The 20,667-nt window shown below is 42.5% G+C and overlaps 5 protein-coding genes across 5 annotated transcripts; 3 read left to right on the top strand and 2 right to left on the bottom strand.

The window, feature by feature from the left end:
• Positions 1–231: 231 nt before the first annotated feature.
• Positions 232–2,338, bottom strand: PKNH_1141100 (zinc transporter ZIP1, putative; the record flags this gene model as incomplete). The annotated part of the gene is made up of 7 exons (XM_002261547.1): positions 232–414; positions 576–640; positions 764–851; positions 977–1,095; positions 1,345–1,486; positions 1,688–1,742; positions 1,929–2,338. 7 exons carry the CDS (start codon positions 2,336–2,338, stop codon positions 232–234), a joined length of 1,062 nt encoding a protein of 353 aa, XP_002261583.1.
• Positions 2,339–4,491: 2,153 nt separating this feature from the next.
• PKNH_1141000 (citrate synthase-like protein, putative) lies at positions 4,492–6,097 on the top strand (the record flags this gene model as incomplete). The annotated part of the gene is made up of 2 exons (XM_002261546.1): positions 4,492–4,678; positions 4,839–6,097. The coding sequence occupies 2 exons, from the start codon at positions 4,492–4,494 to the stop codon at positions 6,095–6,097; spliced, it is 1,446 nt and encodes a 481-aa protein (XP_002261582.1).
• A 1,042-nt stretch (positions 6,098–7,139) lies between these two features.
• Positions 7,140–9,664, top strand: PKNH_1140900 (conserved Plasmodium protein, unknown function; the record flags this gene model as incomplete). Its single annotated transcript, XM_002261545.1, has 2 exons — positions 7,140–9,331; positions 9,487–9,664. The coding sequence occupies 2 exons, from the start codon at positions 7,140–7,142 to the stop codon at positions 9,662–9,664; spliced, it is 2,370 nt and encodes a 789-aa protein (XP_002261581.1).
• Positions 9,665–10,113: 449 nt separating this feature from the next.
• On the bottom strand, positions 10,114–12,246 carry PKNH_1140800 (mitochondrial cardiolipin synthase, putative; the record flags this gene model as incomplete). Its single annotated transcript, XM_002261544.1, has 1 exon — positions 10,114–12,246. The coding sequence occupies one exon, from the start codon at positions 12,244–12,246 to the stop codon at positions 10,114–10,116; it is 2,133 nt and encodes a 710-aa protein (XP_002261580.1).
• Positions 12,247–13,686: 1,440 nt separating this feature from the next.
• Positions 13,687–18,146, top strand: PKNH_1140700 (conserved Plasmodium protein, unknown function; the record flags this gene model as incomplete). Its single annotated transcript, XM_002261543.1, has 10 exons — positions 13,687–13,791; positions 13,924–14,032; positions 14,204–14,299; positions 14,403–14,555; positions 14,720–14,819; positions 14,923–15,070; positions 15,241–15,376; positions 15,532–15,698; positions 15,820–16,098; positions 16,194–18,146. The coding sequence occupies 10 exons, from the start codon at positions 13,687–13,689 to the stop codon at positions 18,144–18,146; spliced, it is 3,246 nt and encodes a 1,081-aa protein (XP_002261579.1).
• Positions 18,147–20,667: the final 2,521 nt, after the last annotated feature.

Here is a 20,667-nt window from a genome sequence, read left to right as displayed (position 1 = left end):
TGTGTTGTTCACGTGGGATTAGGTCGCTCCCCCGAGGCAACTCTCTCATTTCTGTGAGTTAGTTTTGCCATCACTATGGACATTCGAAAAAGTGTTTCTCCCGTTTCTCTTTTTTAACCAGACTAGAGGGACTTCGCTTGGAGGCTCTTCAAAAATGGGCCTTACGGAATTGACTAATGACCAACTGCGCCCCGCATACCTCCTCAAAGTGGTGACTACGCCGAGGGGTGGTCAATGCGCTTGATGGTGGTTACTGCTGTGGCCGTGATCAAGACTGTGCGCGTGGGCGTGTGGAGCCAGGTGTTGTGTCATCATAATGAGAAGAAACGCAATTACGCAGGAGGAGCAGAAGCTCAACCATTTGGCCAATCGTATCTTGCGACTAAACTTTTGCTTTATTTCGTTTAGCAAAATCTGCAAAAAATGGGCGGGGGGGGTATCTATATAACTACGCATATGTGTCTACATATATATATATATATATATATATATATATATATATATATATATATATATATATATATATATATATGTTTGTGTGTTTTGTTTTTCTTCTTTTCTTTCCGCTTGCGCACCTCGCATCCGATGAAGAGCAGTGTCCCAATAGAAACAGCGTTAATCACGCAAGTCACCTTCTCGCCTGCGAACGGGGGGAAAGCAAAGGAAGCATTGGCACATGGGCATATATGTGCAGATGAATACAATAAGTGTAATTCTCTTCAAACGCATGGGAAAGGGTAGGTAATGCCCCCGGCGAAAGTACCCGAAGATTTTATTAGGTGTCCAATGATTATCCCAAGAGGGGAGGAAAAAATGAAAATGATCAGGAGGATGATCTTCAGGTTTTTGCTCTGCGTGGTAATATGAAGGGGGGGGTAACCATGTGACGAACATTCAAACACACACACGCAGCGATGCGCAAGCAGACACCCCCGCACACGTACACGTACATGCACACGCCAATGGGTGAACTTACTATGTTGTTCTGGTTCAGTGAGAGGGCAACCGTCACCCCTGCGATCCACTTGTGCGATAAAATACAAAAGGAGTTTATAAACACGAAGTTAACATCATTTGACGTTCCAACAATCATTCCTGGGGTGGGGTAAAAAAAAAAAAAAAAAAAAAAAAAAAAAATGTCGTTATAAAAGTATATACAAAAGGAATTATCCGAGGGGGTACAGTACTCCACTAAATGTTCCTGTGCTGACATGGCAGTGAGTAATCTAGCCAATCTTTTCGGAGCGAGGTAGGACATCACACTCCAAAGGAGAGTAGATGAAACCCTTGAGCCAGACAAGCTCACATATTAGTACTGTCGCTCCCCTCCTCTCCTGCGCCTACCTTCAATGCACGAGTGCACCGCCAGGGATATGGTCAGAAAAAAAGACTGCAAAGTTAGCACATGCAGAAACTTCACGATATTCTGCTGCTTTTTGAAATGCTGGCTATCACATGCGTGGTGGTACTGATGTTCGTTCACCGTCTGAAGGGAGAGGATGCGAGGATATGCGTTATGTTCATAGTAGAAGGGATGACAAATTTACAAAATTGAAAAAATGAGAAATGAAAGGGGGGAGGGGGCAAGTGGCGTCGACCGGTGCTTGGGGGACGGGTATAATTTAACTCACGGATAGGTGGGCACACCGCCATACCACAAACGATCACAGGATCGAGCTGAACTTACCACACTGTGCATCTCGATGTTGATGGAGTCGCTCTTTTTACTTTGGTACTTGTTTCTGCAGGAAAGGGGAAAAACGAATGGTTAGCAGAAGAAATGTCATTTATTCCTCTGCAGGTGCATTTTCACCAATAGAGTAGGAAGGTGGGGAGTTGGCCACCAGAGATGGGGAGGGGGGGTAAGACACAAAAGGCAATGTTTCTCCTTTCTCACACATGCCCACCTAGGTGGGGATGGAACCTACTTGGCAAAATTATCTTCCAGCATAGACTTGACATTATCATTTACAACACAGCACATGTTACCATCCACAGGAAGGACATATTCCAAAGCCAATTGCATAGCAAAACCAATAAAAACAAATAAAAAAATGAATAACGTTTTGGCTTCAGGATCGGAAGAATTAAATAAAACAATATGACTATGAGATGTCACTGTCATGATCGTCTCTGGGAGGAGGTGAAACATGACGATGGAAAAGATGAAACCAGATCCAAAGCAGTTCAAGTTGGACAGAACACCCTTAATTCTATTTTCATGCTCAGCATTCTTTTTATTCCCGAGGAGACCTATGAGGTATGGGATGGAGCATCCGAACGTTGCCACACACACGAAGGTGAAAATGCAAATGGCCTTCGCCAGCAGGAGGTCCATTTTGTCACACTACAGATTTTAGGTGGTATATAGTTCTTCGTCGTATATAATAGTAGCTACTGGTAACTGGTGCCTATACATCCAAATTAATGGGGGGAAAAAAAAAAAAAAAAAATCCCTTTTGCGTATCCCTGTAGATTTATGCGATGGGCTTACACATTCTTCGATGCCTTGAAACAGGGGTAGCGCCTATTGTCGTGGCTTCCTTCTTAAGAAACTGCCCTCAAACTTTTTATTTTATTTTATTTTATTTTATTTTTTTTCTCTCTCTTTTTAGCGCTTCTGTTGGCCTGGAAAAAGTGAGAGGGGGTCATACAAATTGGGAGCTACAAAAATGGAGCAAAATGGAATACGTTGCGGTGTGGAGTACGCCACTCAAAACGGCGAAGTGATGTGATACTAACGATGGTGCTACTTTTCCGTACCAGTGAAGGAGATAAATGGGAGGAGACGGCTGCAAAGGCAAAGCGAAACGGTGAGGAGTTGCTCCGCTCGGGGGGTACCTTGGTGTGTAAAATTAAGTCTATAGAAGTGCGTGTACATACACACATACAAATCAGTTATATGCGCTCCTCTACGGGTTAGCGCACACAAACGGATAATTCGCTTTATGGGTTTAAAAGTTAAAAGGAGCTTCCTCCCTCCAACACACCCACTAAGGTAATTGGGACAATGCCTGGCGGCGTTCAAACAAACAAACAAAAAAAAAAAAAAAAAAAAAAAAAAAAAAAAAAAATACATAAATATATAAATATATAAATACATACGTACTTAAAGGTGTATATATTTAAACATATGATAACAAAATTTTTACGACAATAATGATACGATGAACGTCGTGTATTGACGATACGCTTCGTTCAAAAACAAAATGCCACGCGTGCTCTTTCTCCTTTGTTGAACTCCATTTCTAAAGTGCAAAGTTAACACAACTCCAGTTGTTAAGGTTAATCAGAGAAAACAATTTCGGAAACACTCCTTTTGTAATTTTTAAAGAGAACCAAACTGAACAAAAAAAAAAAAAAAAAAAAAAAAAAAAATTCCCCCGCCACATTCATCGGCGCTATTCGAAGGGTTACTTCAGTTCGTCCGTTTGTATTCTCTCTCCGTAGAAAATAGGGGGGTTTCGTTGTCCGTTGTGCTCAATGGGCAGTCGATGGAGCACGGGGGTAAAGTCAGTCGTGGTAGAGAGGCGTGCCGGATAGTAGCACGCCATGATGGGGGGGAGCTAATATATATACATGCGCACATATAGTACCATACATGCGTTTAGTATGAAGGCACCTATATACCTTTGCCCTATGCTGTGGCTGAATTCTTTCCCATGTGACACTTAATGCGCGCGGTTCCCGCGGTGCAGTCGCCACTAAGGGGCAAACTCGACAAACGAGACGAACACGACGAACGCACGAACTCGGTGTGAACAACATTTAAAGGGAAAACAACTTTTCCTTCCCCTCCGTGTACTCTTAAACAACGAACCCTTAACATAGTGAGAATTTTTTTTTTTTTTTTTTTTTGTGGCTGAAGAGGAAATAGTTTCCACTCGTTCTAACACAAATATGAGGTTGGAGTAAAGGGCACGCAGGTTGTGGCTTTTCTCCTCAGAAGGGGTACCTTAATGGAACAAACATATGAACAACCTCCACCACCATTATCCACCCCAGTGCAATTCCTCTTAAGCCCACACCACACTCCTGTACATATAACACGAAAGGATAAAACAACAATACGTATTGCACTTTGACCTTGTGGTGGCCAAGGACGAAACATGTATGGCTACAACTCCCTTTCGTGGCTTGTAACGAGGGGAGAAAAAAAAAAAAAAACGAATCACCGGATGGGGATGGTCTAATTATTTATCTGTGAGTGTTCTCCATCATGTTTGTCCAAGTGGAGTAGGGGAAGGGGCAGTAAAAAAAAAAAAAAAAAAAAAAAAAAAAAAAGAACTTACCAGATGATCCTTTCCCTTTCAGGGTGGTAAAAAGGCCTATATATGCGCACCTTACCTTTGCACATGCACACCATCCCAGTGGACCTAATTTACTGGGGAGCTAAATCCATTGGGTGAATAGCTACCCCTAACGTGGATAATTAAGTACCCCCCCCCTTCGCCCTTTGTAAAAAAACAAAACGACGATTTATGCATCAGCATGCGTAGTCTGAAGCGTGCCCTTCCCACCACCAGGGGGAGGGAATTCCACCTTCCTAATAATCCCGTGTATCTGATAAGAAGACATTCTTACCACCTCCATAAGAATGGGGACCGATCAGAAAGTACCTGTGGACACCCACAACCATGCGTCATGTTGGAGACAGAAATTTTCCTGGACTTCAAAGGTAGCTAGCGAGTGGGGCTGCGACAGATCGGCAACAAAGCGGGAATTAGATTCCTCATTTGTGTGCCAAGTATATACCATGGTACACATAATTGGTAATTCTCAGCACATCTCACTTTTTGCGTACTTTTTTCTCTACCCCACCACCACCTCCCCGGTAGGACACTTTTACAGGGGAATGGACGTGAGGGATCTGTGCAGGCGTGCTACATTCGATGAAGTTATTTTTTTCTTCCTACATAAGCGATGGCCAAACGAAAGTGAATTGAAGCGAAAAAATTGTTACGTGCAAAATGAATTAAACCGTTTTTGCGAAAGGAATGTCTTAGAAATGGGAAGACTGCTTCAGACTTCAGATCCCTTGCAGCTGATACGGATAGCTCTACTTAAGTTTTCTCACCAATCGGAACAACAAACAGAAACAGAAGGAGAACCAAAAAGCACACACGACCCCCTTTTTAATTATCTCAAAATATTGGCTGCATCTGTAAAGTTACTTCTCCGATGGGGTCATTCCGAATTGGTTTCTCCACCCATGAACGATTACGCAGATTTCACTTCCTTCCTCATTGATGCGTACCCCACGGAAGGGAAAGAAGTAAACTTCCATAACAAAGGGAAGGAAGAAGATGATGCGGAAAATCTGAACGCTTCACGGGAGAGCAATGAATCCAAGGGGCAAACCTTAACTCCCCATCCGTGGAGAGAAGAAAGAATAAAACTATTAAATGCCTTCCTCGTATGCATGTGCGAACAGGGTATAAATGAGAATACCTTCTTCGTTCGCATGCTCAGTAGTGTACAGTGCCACAATTATTTCAGTTTATGCGTCTCCGCTAGCACATTCTATATAGATGCATTCAGGAACGTTGACTTGCGTGACTCTCTGGAGGGGTTCCTCAGATTTGTCGTTCCTTCGGTAGGGACAATTAAGCGGGGTGAGCATAACAAATTTCATAAAAACCGTGAACCCGAAGGGGGACACCTTCGCCAGGGAAACCATTTGGACGACGAGATCGCCACACACCTGAATGTGGATTTCTTCTTTCACAAGGGAAACTCCTACAGGGAGAAGAACGCTATCCTTAAAGAACATCTGACCGAGTACTGCAACAACACATGTGAGAAGAATCTCCATTGCCTAAAGCATTTCGAACAAGTGGAAGAATTCTTCTTAAAGAATCAGAAGAAACATGCCTCCTGCTACTATTATCCCCTCTTGACATTTCACCTTTTAGGTGTACCTCTTCCTTTGCTACCATCTGTGTTTTTCATAATGAGACTACTCTCCTTCATGGCCCACCGGCAGGAACAAATTACCAACAACAAGCTCGTGAAGTATGCGGGTGTTTACGTGGGCGTTCCACCTAGAGGGTTCCACATGCAGCCATTACATCGTGGTGCAACATCGCCGCATTGATGTTAGCACCACCTTTTTTTGTTCTTTTCAGGGGGTGATGGTTAATGTCTGCTCGTTCTTCCAGTTTAGTTGCCCCTCGGGGAGTTCCCACCCTAATATAGTGGTTGCACAATTTATTTTATTTTATTCTTTTTTTTTTTTTTTTTTGTCACCTACCTATCCAAACGGTAGAGGAACCAACCTGTTACGTAATGCTACACCTGAAAATGGAACAAATACCATGGTCACAGCGGCACAGATACATCTGCATGGAGTATCACCCTTCCCTTGTGCGTAGTTTAGAAAAGAGACGTTTTTCCATTTTAGCAGATTTCTTCGCATACCCTGTGTGGTGACATCCAATTGTGAGATCCAGTTGTAATCTCTATTTGTGGGGGATGTCACTCTTTCGCTTTTCCATTTCCCCCACCTCTTCTAAACATTTTTTCTTATTGGGAAGGGAAAATAATTACGGCCTTCTCCATTATTATCGTGGAGGCAACTCTTCTTCCTCTCCCATTTTTGCCTCAAAAAAAAATATGCGCATACGTAGCAACGCACCAAGGTTTATTGTTTTTTTTTTTTTTTTTTTTTTCTTTTTTTTTTTTTGAATTCTTCCTTTAGGGAAACATTACTTCATTCCCACTCAGCTTCACGCGATGCCAATTTACTTATAATCTCACGCGTTAGCATTTGATGGAGAAATGAAGTACCCACAGGTTTGACTCCTCCTCTTTCCCCCCATTCCCAAGTGTATATACACGTTATTAATTACCTGCACGTTCGTGTACGAACATATATTCTTAAGTTCGCTTTTGTTTTGTGTGTTCTTTCACATGGTTGTAACTCCTGTTAGTCTGTGCCATGGGGATGTGGGTGGGGGGTGGAGCAGGGTAAGTAGTCCTATTCCTCATCATCCGTGAGTATGCACATACAGTTGACTGCACATTTTGTTTTACCTTTTTTTTCGTCCGTTTTTCACCCCCCCCCTTTATATCTTTCCCGCTACATGTTCTCTTACTAATCAGCACATTGTGTGAATGCACAAGCTTTTCACTATACCATGTTTAAATTTCTGCACGACATAGATGTAGCGAAGAAGAAACTCCTAAACACCATTAACAACAAATTGGCACTCCCGAACGAAGACGATGAGTGCCACTTCCCGGGGGACGAAGAAACAATGAGATGCGCAATAGGGGTAGGGGAGTGCTCGCTCCCAAGAAAAGGGCACCTTCGAAACGGAGAGGAAGAAGACGATAACGATGGAGAAGACGATTCAAGCGAATCTGATAAAGACGACTCAACCGAATCCAATGGTAACAACGTTAGCGAATCCGATGGTGAGGCGAAAAGAAGTGTGCGAAATAGACATGAAGAATCTAACACATGTGAGGATAACGAAAAAAGGGAAGACGAAATTGGGGGGGTGGAGTGGAGAGGAAAGGATGCTACGTCGATGTGTGGGTCTCCGCAAGGGGATTGGCAAGCGCACAGCGACAGCGACGGAAGTGATGAACATGACCAACCTGATGATAAATGTGCTAACGAGCCTGATGATAAATGTGCCAACCAACATGATGATAAATGTGCTAACCAACGTGAGCGCTGCGCCGTGCCGCTTAACGAAGCCAAAGTGAGTGAAGAAAGAAAAAGAAGTTACCCCCCCAAGTTAAAGAAAGAAACAAAAACTGGAACGAATATCCATGTAGAGTCTACCTTCTACGACCATCTCAAAGAGAAAGTTGCAAACCATCTGTGTTGCAAAGTTCAAGGTAGAGAGTATGATGAGGTGGTAAAGCAAATGATCCTATTAAGAAATTCGTCCGACGAAAAGGCGAAGTCAATGGTGGAGACTGAGAAAAACCAGTCCACAGAAAGGAACTGCTCGCTTAAGCAACATAGGAAGATGGCCGTAGAGTGCGCCACAAAGATATGCGATCTGGTACTAGGCGATAGGACCAAGGTCCTTGAAAAACTCCGACTCCTTCACAGTGGAGACGAAGAAAACGTGAAAGAACAGGAGGAAAAAATTCTACGGAACGATGAAGAAATAATTGAATTAAGAAGGAGAAATAAAATGCTTAACGACATAAACGAAAGACAAACGAAACAACTGCTACAATTATCATGTCAACTTTCTTCCAACATAAAAAGTGATTCCGAAACCAGTGAACGGAACTACATAAGTGCTAAAGTAGACTCCATGGAGAAGGAGCTAAGTCAATTGAAGGGAGAAGTAGCTATGTTAGAAGAGCTGGCAAATGATAAAAATGTACATGTAAAAAAAAATTACGAATTAGGGTGCTTAATAAAATCAATGGAAATTTCTCTACAGAAGAAATCTCACCTCTGTGCTTCATTATGGAGAGAGAAACATCAACTCCAAGAAAAGTTACAACGGTGTCGTGAGAAGGTGCAACATTTGAGGGAGGATCTCCGTGTCTGTAGGTATGATTTGCTGGACATGCAGCGTAGCGGAAAACGACTCGCTTTCCAGATTAGGGGTTTTATCAGGGCCCATGGCGACAGAACCGAGGGGATTTTTCTGCGCTGTCACAAAAGGAAAGGGCGGCTGAAGATACACGCCAGAAGCGAAAACGGTACCTCTAATGATTTAGTGAAGGATCCAACATCGGAACATTCAAACGGAGCAATTTTTGAGAGCCACCCGAATAGTGTCTACCCTCCGCGTCGTACATGTAGCGTCGACCTTCCGAGACGTCTACCAGCGGGGCCCCAGAGTCACACATTCAATTACTGCACCGGTGCTGGTGCCAACCGGTGTAGCAACCGAGATACCTTGGAGGAGCTCGCTTGCAAGCTAAAGAACTACAAATTTTTTATAGAAGAATGGAAGTCTTCGCATATTAGAAACGAAAAAAAAAAAGATGCGGAATTGAAAGAAACAAAAAAACTGTTATCACAACAGGTTACAAAAAATGAAATGCTAGAAAAAAAGTATCAATCTCTTTTGGAGAAAATGAGATCGCTTGACAGGGGACCACACAACAAAGGTAGTGACATCGACAGTGCAATGCGTAACGTCGCAGACGGAGAGATGCATTGTGAAGGAAGTCACCAGGACGGGGTCTGCCCCCAAACGGAAGAATTCATAGACGAAGTAAATTTTCTAACGAGAGAAGTAGAAAAGCTGCGAGAGGACCAGGTACTCTTGCAGGAGGACGTTAAAAAGAAAAGCACAATTATCCTGCACCTTATAAAGAAACACCCCCTCAGCGAGGAGCATTTCAGGTAGACCTTTTACGCTCGCGATTAAAGAAGGTTTTGGAGTTCCACTCCATTTGCACAGAGTTGTACGTGTCTCCTTACATATAAAATGCCTCTTCACCAACTAACCAACCGACCAACTAATCGACTAATCACCTTGCCCCCCCCCCTTGTCGCAGATTAGACAACAACCTTCCCATACTCAACAACAAACTAACGTACGATGAAATGAGGAAGATTATGGAGGAGACCCTTATTGAAAACATTCGCCTACGCTCAGACTTGCTTACCCTTGCCAAATGTGTCCAGGGTGATAGCACTGCTTCTTGTGTTGGACAAGACAACTCTGGTGCCTAGTAAAACCTGGAGCGAGGGGGAAGAACAAAAAAAAAAAAAAAAAAAAAAAAAAAAAAAAAAAAAATACTCTTCCTGGTGGTTCTCACTCCACTTCAGATTGTCTCTTCTCATTCACACCTTTTTTTTTTTTTTTTTTTTTTTTGTGAATATACATTGATCCATTTTGATTCGACGTATTTTACCATGTCCCTTCTTTTTTTTTTTTTGTCACTTATTATTTGTCTCCAGACTACTGGCTGACATGGCTACTGAGGATAACCAAGCGGAGAAGGAAGAGTGGTCCTCGTCTACCACCTTTTCTTCCCAAGTTCCTACCATTTACAAACGCGCCTTTTTAATTTGGTTCCATTTGTGTGTCCCCAGGGGTGAGGAAGTAGTCTGCCTCCGTGGAGGGTTACTACTGAACGTTGGCTCCCTGCGTTCCCGATGAATTCCACAGCTGATGAGTTCTACGCGCCCCACATCATGTTGAGGGAGATATTTTCCATGCAATTGTCGGACAAATATTTATTCACAATGGCTCTCCTTAGAACAGTCTTCTTGCTATCCTTGGACAATCCGTCCAATATATTTTTGCCGGACCATTTTGCCATATGATAGGCGCAGTAACTGAAAAATCCTTGGAACACGTTACGATTGATCACCTGCGCGAGAGTCACTTGTTTTGATTCGTTTTTTATTTTACTCTTATGCTCCTGCACAAACTGGTGGCAGATTTGTTTATCAAAGATAGAAACCATTACTTCTAAGTTGCGCCTTGAAGAAAATCGATCCCAGTTGTATGAACCCACGGCACACCAGAGATTGTCCACCATGAGGTTCTTTGCATGACAGTGCCTGTTTTGAAAAAAATAAAAGTCGCAGTTTCCCTTGTTTTGTCTCTTCAAAAAGTTTTCTCCTATTCTGGACTCCGCTCGCTTGCGCAGGTTGTGCAGATAGGAGTTTGCTTTCCCCTGTTGGGGGTGGTCGCTCTGTTCATTGTTGTGGCTTCCCTCACGTCCATCCGTTTGATCTGTTTGGTTGCTCCCGTCACGGTTATCACTGTTGCCATGGTTGTGTAGGTGGTGTTCGTGGTGGTGTTCGTGGTTGTGTTGGTTGTTGCCGCCACTGTTTGCGCCGCCCCTCTGGGACCTCCTCAGGAACTTCTTCACGATGTGATAAGTGGCGGGAACATCACCCATCACATCCGAGTTCCCAGAAAGGAGGAACGAAATGTCTACCCCGTTATTCAGAGCAGAAAATAAAGCTCTCCTCAGAAAACCGGGGGGGATAAAATAGCTAGTCGTTATGTAAATATTTTTCGTGGCTCCATTTTTAAGAACCCATTCAAAGGTAGACTGAATGGATCGAATTTTTCTCAATACATTTGATTCTAGAACTTGAACGAAGCAAGATTTCCCCTCATCGTCCACATATCTTTTCTGTTCCTCGATTGTTCCCCTGATGATGGAAGTTTTGGTCATCTTAAGTGAATCGATAAAAACATCTGCCAAATCTTTCACTGCGGGTCCTTTAACCTTTATATGTAAATCGTAGTATTGTAGGAGTTTACTTTTGTTTTTTTTTTCGCTCACTTTGACATGTTTCTCACTTGGCCCTGGGTGCTCGCATCGGTTCGGCATGATTCCTTCGCAAGTGGACGTACCTCCATAGGTTTCGTTTGCGGGTTCTTTTGTTTCCGCTTCTTCCGTGTCTCTTTCCATCTCACCCACATCAGTTTCCATCTCACCCACATCACTTTCCACCTCACCCACATCACTTTCCATCTCACCCACATCACCTCTCTGCCAGCCCACCCCGCTCGGGACGACGCTCTCGGAAACATTCATCGACCCGCAGTACGCAGCGTTGTCTACTATTATGATCTTACGGTGGTCCCGAAAGAAAATTGGTAACATGTTAAGGAAAGAATTCAAAAAAGTGTTAAAGAAAAGAACGTGTACGTTATTCTCCTTCAACATATTCACCCATTTATTTTTAATTTTCAAGCTTCCGATATAATCAACCAGAAGAATGACATCGCATCCTCTCTTCGCCGCATTACATAGGCTGTCCACCACTTGCTGCGCTAATTCAGAGTCATCGAAAATGTAAGACTCAAACCAAACCCTCTTTTTGCTCTTCTCTATAGATCGAAGTATATCCCTAAAAGTTGTATGTCCATCGTTATATATTTTTATTTTATTTCCATCAGATACTTTTCCATATTTCTCTTTGTTTTTTTTTAAAATGTATTTCCATTTCTTCTTCATTATATCCTTTTCCTTTCTGTTTAGGCTTAGCTGTTCTACGTTATCTTCCACCAACCTTTCGATATCAATTTCTTTTTTGTTTTGCCCCCCTTCTGTACCTTCGTCCTCTGTTCCGCTCATTATCTGAGGATCCACCTTCTTCCTGATCGTTCTATACACGTTGCCTTTCAAATCTCGCTGTGCATTCAGTAAGGCCTCCTGGGGGGGGGATGTACCTCCAACTGTTTTCCGTCCAGACCCTCCCCCTACAACAGTTTTGCCACCTACCACTTCTTTACCCAGGAGGCCGCCCCCCACTTCCGCCAAAATGTAACACCCGCAAGAACTCATCCTGTAGGGCCCTCTGTAGGGAAAATACAAAGAGCTTCTCTCGCATATCGGTTATGCTCAAAGAAAAAGTAAAATAAAATAACGGAGAATCGGAAGGGCGGGAGGATTACGTAGTAACCCCACAAGGACATTTCCATTGAACCGCCCAACACACCATAAACGAAACCTTCATAATAGCACGGAACAAGAAAAAAAAAAAAAGAAAAAAAGGTAAAAAGAAGAAAAAAAAAAAAAAAAAAAAAAGGTGGATGTGCAAATAGGCCGTTAAGCTCATCAAGCCTTCTTTTACTCATTCACGTGAGTGGGTCAGCGTGCACGACTTGGAGTTTTTTTTCTATCAGCATCGCGGCTTGGAAAAAACACGAAAGGACGAAGAGGGAGAGGATGGGAATTGTGATAGGGGCCTAGAGGAAGGGTAACCATGGAAGAGAAGCCCACATGTGAACAGTCCCAAATAAACGTCAAAAAAAAAATTAGGAAGGAAATGAAAAAAAAAAAAAAAAAAAAAGTAAAAAAGGCGAGAAGAAAAAACGGGAGTAAATAATACCACGTTGTTAACTCAACTTGTGAACACCTGCCAAAATGAAGGAGGTGAAAAAAAAACAAACCAAAAATAAATAGCTACTTCCAATGCTCTGTTTGAATCCACCCCGAATGTGCCATTTGTATCTAGCTTGTAACTCGTCGTGAAATTTTAGAAGGTCACCTCATCAGGGCATATTTTCGTTGTAAGACAAGCGAACGAAGAAAAAAAAAAAAAAAAAAGGAAAAGATGCCTCCTAAAAAAGAGTTATGCCGCTTCAGCACGTAACGCCACGGTTCTGCATGTTTCCAGTTAATAGAAGCAGATCAGATGCGGGCTGCCAATTTTTTCCCACTTCATCTTTTCCCTTCCCTTTCATTCTTTTTTTTTGACTAGAAAAACGGAGCTAAAAGCGAGAAACGCGAGTGTGCGCGCACACGACGAAAAGGGGGGTAGTGCAAACGTACATGCAATTTCCTGCACGCCGAAATTGCCAAAGACGCGTCAGCAAGGAAAACATCAACCTTCTATCTTCATTGCGTATCGTCGCATACTTTTTTCAAAAGGATCTCCTTTTTTTGTAGTACCATTTAAAAAAAAAAAAAAAAAGAAAAAAAAAAAAAATGAACTCATTTGAGCAAAAGCAGTGCCAAAAACGGACATAGCTCCATTTATGTGTGCCTGATTTGCATCTAAGATAGAAGCAGGAGAGGTAGATGCACGTACATGCGTATGTGGGAACGCACTTTCTTCTTATTATTTTCTGAGGGAGTTAAAATGAAAGGCCACCTGCAGGCAAGGCACCCCTCTCTGTCCTTCTAACACGTATCTCACCACAGATATGATAGCGCATACTGCGCTCCGAGAAATGTGTTCATTCAAACGGAGAGACAACCAGGAGAGGGAAATTCATCAAAATGGGGTTCCTACTTCTTTATTCGATTATGTGTTGGCTACTAATTGGAGGGGTCACCTCCATCTACGACGACAACTTTGCGTTTACTTTTAAGGAGGTGAATAGGGTAAGGGAACGAAGGTCCACGACGAACAATCAGACATTCTCTACAAACGCGGGGAATTACATATCGGCGAGGATAACTAACATGGTAATCTAAATTCCCCCCAACAATATAACCCAAATTATTCCTTCAAAGGTACACACGATCAAAAGTGATGTTCTCAAATTTGAAATAGAATTAGTTCTGTCCTTCAACACAAAAAAGACTGCAAAAGAATTTTTCCTAACAGCTTTGATCCCTGCTAGTAAGAATACAGCTAATTTCACCACGGGGTGGGTACGTAGATGCACGTGTTGTGACTCCTGCTCTAGGCGGATCTCGCTTCGACTAGGGAACAGACAGAAGAAGAGATGATCTTTATGCGTTCCCATCTCCCTTCATCCCCTACTTCACTTATTACCTCTGGCTCCTCAAGAAAACCTGCGGGTGTTGGCCTTCCAAAGAGAAGACGACAAGATTGTGCAGGAAAATGTACAGATCCGCCTGAACAAGGAGTCTACGGAAGAAAAAGGTACACTGCACACGTACTTGTGTGTCTGTTCCTCCAAAATGTGCAATCACCCAGAAAGTAGAGGATCATCCTGGGTTCCTTATCTTCACTTCAACCCATTCAGATCCATGTGATTATCTAATCACGTCAAAGATGTACCTTCTGAAGCTCTCCACGGAGGAGCTTAAAAAATTCAAAATTCATCGCTACCCCTTTGCGAACAAAGAGAACCCACCACCTGTCCCCCCGTCATATGAATACTCAGAACAGTCGCTAAGTAATTCCATCCATTTAACGGGATCTGTAGAAACATACCGTCAGCCACATCTAGACATATACGTGCAGAAGTGCGCTCCGTAAATAGAACGATCGGATGCGCCTATATATATATATATATATATATTTCTGTGTGTGTTCTTTTTCCGCTCTACCTCTGCTCAGAAAACTTCTTCCCCAAGGAAGGAATCATCTATCCCTCAAACTACTTTTTAAAAATCTCTGTGGAGGTTGCCAAAGGGGGGTTCAGCTCGGATGGTATTTGGTGAGTCGCCTAGTATGGCGATGGCCACAGTCACACAAACACACAGTAGTGTGAATACACTCGCAAGTAACTTGTAAGCAAACGGAAAGTAATCCCCTTGCAGGATTTTTGGCCTAGCGGAAAAGAACAAATCTAACACAGAGAACCAAGAGTGCACAATTTATTCGAATCAGTTGGCCGAGGTGTTTCTGCCGATGGTCACACACAAGGATCTCTTCCTCCTGTACTGTAACAGTGTCACCAACGCGGAGGTAAAAAAGAAAAATAAATAAATTGAATAAAAATAAATAACGTATACGCATGGGGGTATCCCCTCATGGAAGTGAACCTTTCCAACGTCCTCGCCCTGTCTCCATGTCTCTCTTCCACAACTTACTCCATCCTCACAAACACTTACAATTCCATTTACGCACTCTCGAAGCTACTCAACTTAGCTCCCGATTTGAGAAGAAGTTTCGACGTTAAAATATTTGCCACGAAAACATTTTATGGGGCCCAGGGAGTGAAGTACACTATTCAAATGAGCTTAGGCCAAATTACGCCTGCGTTCAAGCTGGGTAGGAACATGAGGGGAAAAGGTGTCCTTCAAAACCTTTAGGAGTGGAGACCATCGCAAGTGTATGCACCTGTGTCATATACCTACGCATGTACACTTCCATTTGTTTCTTCTTCTTCTCCCCCCAACATCCTTTCCCCTCTCGTTGCTTCTAAGACCAAGTGGTGATCCACCTGAAGATGCCCCAAGATCTGTGCTACGCCAACTCCTGCTTCAGTGCAAATGAGGAAGACCCTTGCCGAAACGTAAAGGCCGGTCCCTTCGAGCAGTGCACATACACTTTTCGGAACTACGAGTTTGTGTTGAAGTCTAGCTCGGGCGAGGTGGGAGGAACGCAGCGCCTGAACTTCGTAACTGTCTACCAATCAACCGTCTAACTGATCAGTACCCCATCCTATGAACCATCTAACCGATTGTGCACCTCCGTTCTACCCCCTCCACAAGGACGTGCAGGAACAAGTGGAAGTGCTGTTGGAAAATATTAACCACCCCCTCATCAACCTGGAGAGCGACAAAAACTGGACCATAAATCTCTTCACCATAGACAACTCCAATTTTGTTATCAGACACGAACACAAAGGAATCCTGGAGAAGGTCTCCAATGACCTATGCTCTAAGAAGTTCATCAGGAATTTTGTGAATGTTCATGCAGACACAATCACATGGATGAACTCCCACCTGGCTGTAGTGCCCACGCCTAAGATGACGCCTCTCATAGTGCAGGTAACCCAACAGAGAGAGAGTCTCAATGTAGGTAAACATATTATCTGACCATTTATCACACTGCTCATACTACCACTTGTCACCATCCTGCATAGCCAACAGATCAACACGGCCTCATGGAGAACCCCCTACAAGTTCAGCTCAAGTTGCTCTTCCCAGAGACGCACCTCTTCAGCAAGTGCACGGTGGAGCTCCAGACTATCCACAATTTCGTGTCAGTCACAAGCAGAAGCGAACAGCGTCTAAACCACCACAACTTCAAATTGATGTTACCGAACTCAGCGTTCAAGCCAGTACAGGATGATCAGCACCGTTTGCATGTCCAAAAGAAATCCATCCGGAACAACGACTTAATAAAGTTCGCCCTGAACGTTACGAAGTACAACAGTAGAGACTACTGGAAAATCACCATTAGTTGCCTGAATAGTGAGAACAAATACGTACGGGAGGCACAAGCCCTGTTTACGTACCCGATAGAAAATAATAAGATATTCCTAAGTGACCTTTACTATGGAGAGAAGCTTGCCAATAACACCCACCTGTTCTACATGAATGTATTTTTGTTGGATGAGAAGGAAGTAGAAATTAAATTGTCGCTCCAGAATGGTTCCACCGCTCTGGTGGAATCCCCCCCTAGTGCAATGGAGATAAAAGAAAAAACACACCTAACTGATACCTGTGACGCCTATGTTCACACGTCCTGCTACGATTTAGTGTACCATGAATGCTCGAAGGAGAAGCAAGCAATATTGTACAAGATTAATTCATACAGATCAACGAACAAGCACTTCACTGTGTTATTCCCACTTATTATTCCGGAAGGCGAGAAACTGTTCAACTTACAAATGAGTGTTGAGACGAAGAAACATGCGAAACGTGTGCAGAGAAATCTGCACGTAGACATAGAGCATATAGTAACTCATAACGCCAAAGTGCCTTGTGTAAATAACCTTATCATTGCATTGCGAAAATATCAACTGTATGAGTCACATTTATTTCTTCTTTTCAGAGCAGTGAATTGCTACCGAGTGTATGAGCCCTTCCTGATTAATCATCATAACAGTGAAGGCTTCCATGCAAAGACGGATTCATCACAGTATGGAGACAAATTCACCTTCCAGAAAACGTACAGACAGACATTCCCCGTGAACTATGAATCAGTATCGCAGTTCATCTTCGATCATCATCTAATTAGCGTCATCACCATTATCTTAATTGATGATGCGTTTTTTTTAAATTCACGCATGTCAATCGGAAAAAAAGAAATTGTTCTATTTTTTGAAAAAAAAATCCTCCCCCTACCGTATAATAAATATTACCTAGTTAATTACTCCAACCAAAATGTACTCATCAGTATGTACACATATGTCGATGCTGAAAAAGTTAAAATTGATATTGTCCAGAAATCTTCAGACGTTCAACACGTTGTGGCAGCTTTGGATAAAGTCATTTCCTTTGCTGAATATATAAAGGCAAAGGAGAGGAACTACATGCACAGCGAATACAGCGTTTTATTGTTAACCGACACGGAAGGAATGGACACCGTGAGAGCGGCTACAACTCCATATGTCAAAAACGAAAATGATGTTGAGAAAAATTTTTCGAGGATTTATGTCCTATCCTTTGAAAAGGGGCAGGACTTTTCCAATAATGGTATGTTTAATGAGTCCATTCAAAATGTGAAAAATATGTACACATACAACAGAAAAAAAACGGATCAACTTTTCTTCACTTCGTTTCACAATTACACGGTTGATGAAGAACTAATGATACACTACGCCAAGGCTACGATCCAAGATTATCTCCTACTGCACACGCAGATTTATAAAACGGCGTGGTACTTAATAGGCATATGCAGATATAACGTCGTGAAGAACAGCCCCACAAATCGAAAACTGCATTTGTTCTACGTTGACAGAAACGTTAAAACTGTCACGTATTCCATCTCGGCCGAAGAGGCCAAAGGCGTGCTCGACAACTCCTCTGCCGATTCCTACCAGGACATGTGCAATATTTTTACACAACTGCAGTTACTGGGGCATAGGTAGCGGCGCTGCGCCCCCCTCCTTCAGTTACCACGTTTTTTCGACCAACTCGGCCGATGTGCCCGGCCATTTGTTAAACTTCTTCCAAATAGCTTTTATTAAAAGAGGTGAGAAAGAGCAAAAAAGAAAAAATATGACTCGTTCATGCAAATAACCATTTTTGGGAAACAAAAAAAAAAAAAAAAATTGACCTAGCCATACAGGTAGACACCAAAAAAAAAAAAAAAAAAAAAAACTCGGCTAAGTAACAGCTAGCTGGAGTGTTTTACCTAAGCACATTCTTCCACACGTATGTGCAATTTTTTCAAAATTTGTTTCATTCTGTGCAAGGTTGATGGGCGCTCTAAACCAAAGTTCATCCTTTTAACGTAAGAATTTCCCCCAGTTGGAGCCTTTTCGTAAAAGCAGCGAGGAGGATGCAACATAACTAATATAGCAGTGTGTGCTTTTTTTTGGGAAATATCATAATGTACACACTGGGGGGAACCCTTGAGTAGTTCCCCTTTGCCCTTTAATTGTTCCGCCACCTTGCACTTCGATAAATTGACAAACAGTGTGGGGATAGCTGATTTTGAAGTTAAGGCGTATAGTCAGACATAAAATTTTGGGATGCCTTTGTACTGCTCACCGCCCCATTCAACTGTGAAACGAGTAGAGAGATGGACAAATTTGTCCTTTCCATGGATCCAAGTACCAGTTTTTTCCACTCCATTTTTTATGGAAGCATTATCACAAGCGAATATACATGGTCCTATGGCAGGTTTTTAAAACTCCATCTTGTTCGTTCTCTATTTTAATGACGTCATTTTGATTTTTATGGATTTATAGAATGGTATCCGTTTATGTATCCCTCTTTAGGGGGTCCACCGCTCTGTTTGTGAAAATGTATATTTTAGCTATATGCAAAAGTACATAGGTGTGTTAGTACCCCGTTGCTTTTTTTTTTTTTTTTTTTTTTTTCCTTTCTCCTAAATTCACTACACAGGAAAGTGTTCCTTAGGGGGAATATCCACATCTTTGGTGTAGCACATACGAACAGACGAACTTTGACGTATGTGCGAGGTAGTGCATGTGGGTGTATATGTAGGGGTTGGGTCTACCCTATTGAATGTCTTCTTTTCTACAATGGTTTTACCTCCATCGACAGGGTACATATTGTTACTGTGGTTCGTTATTTTGGGGAAATGCACATGTCCGTGGAGTGCTACAGATGGCTACATCTACACAAAATTGTTCGTACTAACCTGAAGTGTTCAATGGTTAAACCTTTGCGAGACTCCTGGAAATGCTCACCCTTAGTTAGTATGACTTAATATAAAAATTCTTTGGTCCACAGTGGTGGGGAATTGTCTCCCCGGAGTTGTAACAAAACGGCGTTATTTTGCGTCTGCATCCGTACAGTTGTTTGTAGGTCTACTCATTTGTTCTTGTTTCGTGCAAATTTACAAAGCTATATTAAAGCGGTGACACCATGCAGAGTGTTCCTCTGGAGGACAAAACGTATAACTGTTTAAAGGGTGTTCCTACCAAGTTGCGCTTCGCACGGGGGGGTCCTCAGAAGTACACGTATACATATCTGTATGTGCGTTCTCCTGCTGTAGTTCTCCAAGGCAGTCGTTTTTTTTTTTTTTTTTTCCTCTACATTTAATTTTGAGGGAATAGCAAAGTTACGTTTGCCATAACGTTGGTGTTTTTCCTCCCTTTAAGGATTCCTCAACTTAGAAACCTTTTACCAAATTTAGATCCGCCTCAACCACCATTTTTGCTCTTCACATTTTTACTCGCCTTGTACGTGCTTTCATATACGCTGCGGATGCACAACCAGAAGTGCACATGAACATGCGAATTATGTATAATGTATATATATGAACGTAATAATGTGGGTGGCGGGTCATGAAATTGGTTGGCATTTTTCTGAAGGGGGAAATTATTTGCCATTGGCTCAAGTGCTTTCATTTGTAAATTTCCTGCACAGTTCTGTGCCCATAATTTGGGGGCGCCACCGATTGGCATCAACCACCCTTCTTCATTTTGCCTTTTTTTTTTTTTTTTTTTTTTTTTTTTTTTTTTCGTAACAGATGATATTTTTTTTTTTTTTTTTTTTTTTTTTTTTTGTGATTTTCCCGAACGTGGCTGTTACGCATGTCACGAAGCGTTCGCCTATTTTCCTCTTTTACTATTTTCCGCCTTACTATTTTACCATTTTCCGCTATATTATTTTCCCGTTTGTTTTTTCCCGCCTTGAAGGGTGCAACTGGGAGGAACATGTCCGCGGGATTCTTTGCAAAGTGGTCGACGACCGCGGAGCAACGAATCGCTTGCGAACACAGACGTGTGAAAAAATATAAATAATTCAATGCTGCTGCCCATCCCCGTGGAATGTTCTCCCTTTTCCGAGCAAGCGAACATCTGCGCTTTTGATTGGCGATACCCAGATGTGTCTGCCCACGCGGGAAAAACGGAAAAAGCAGTCACATAGAATAACGTGATAAACAATTTTGAGGGGGATAAACGGGAAGGAAAA

The sequence above is a fragment of the Plasmodium knowlesi genome (assembly GCF_000006355.2).
Source record: "Plasmodium knowlesi strain H genome assembly, chromosome: 11".
Taxonomy (NCBI): Eukaryota; Apicomplexa; class Aconoidasida; order Haemosporida; family Plasmodiidae; genus Plasmodium; species Plasmodium knowlesi.
Note: the sequence above shows the minus strand (reverse complement) of the source record. Positions and strands in the feature narration are given on the sequence as shown.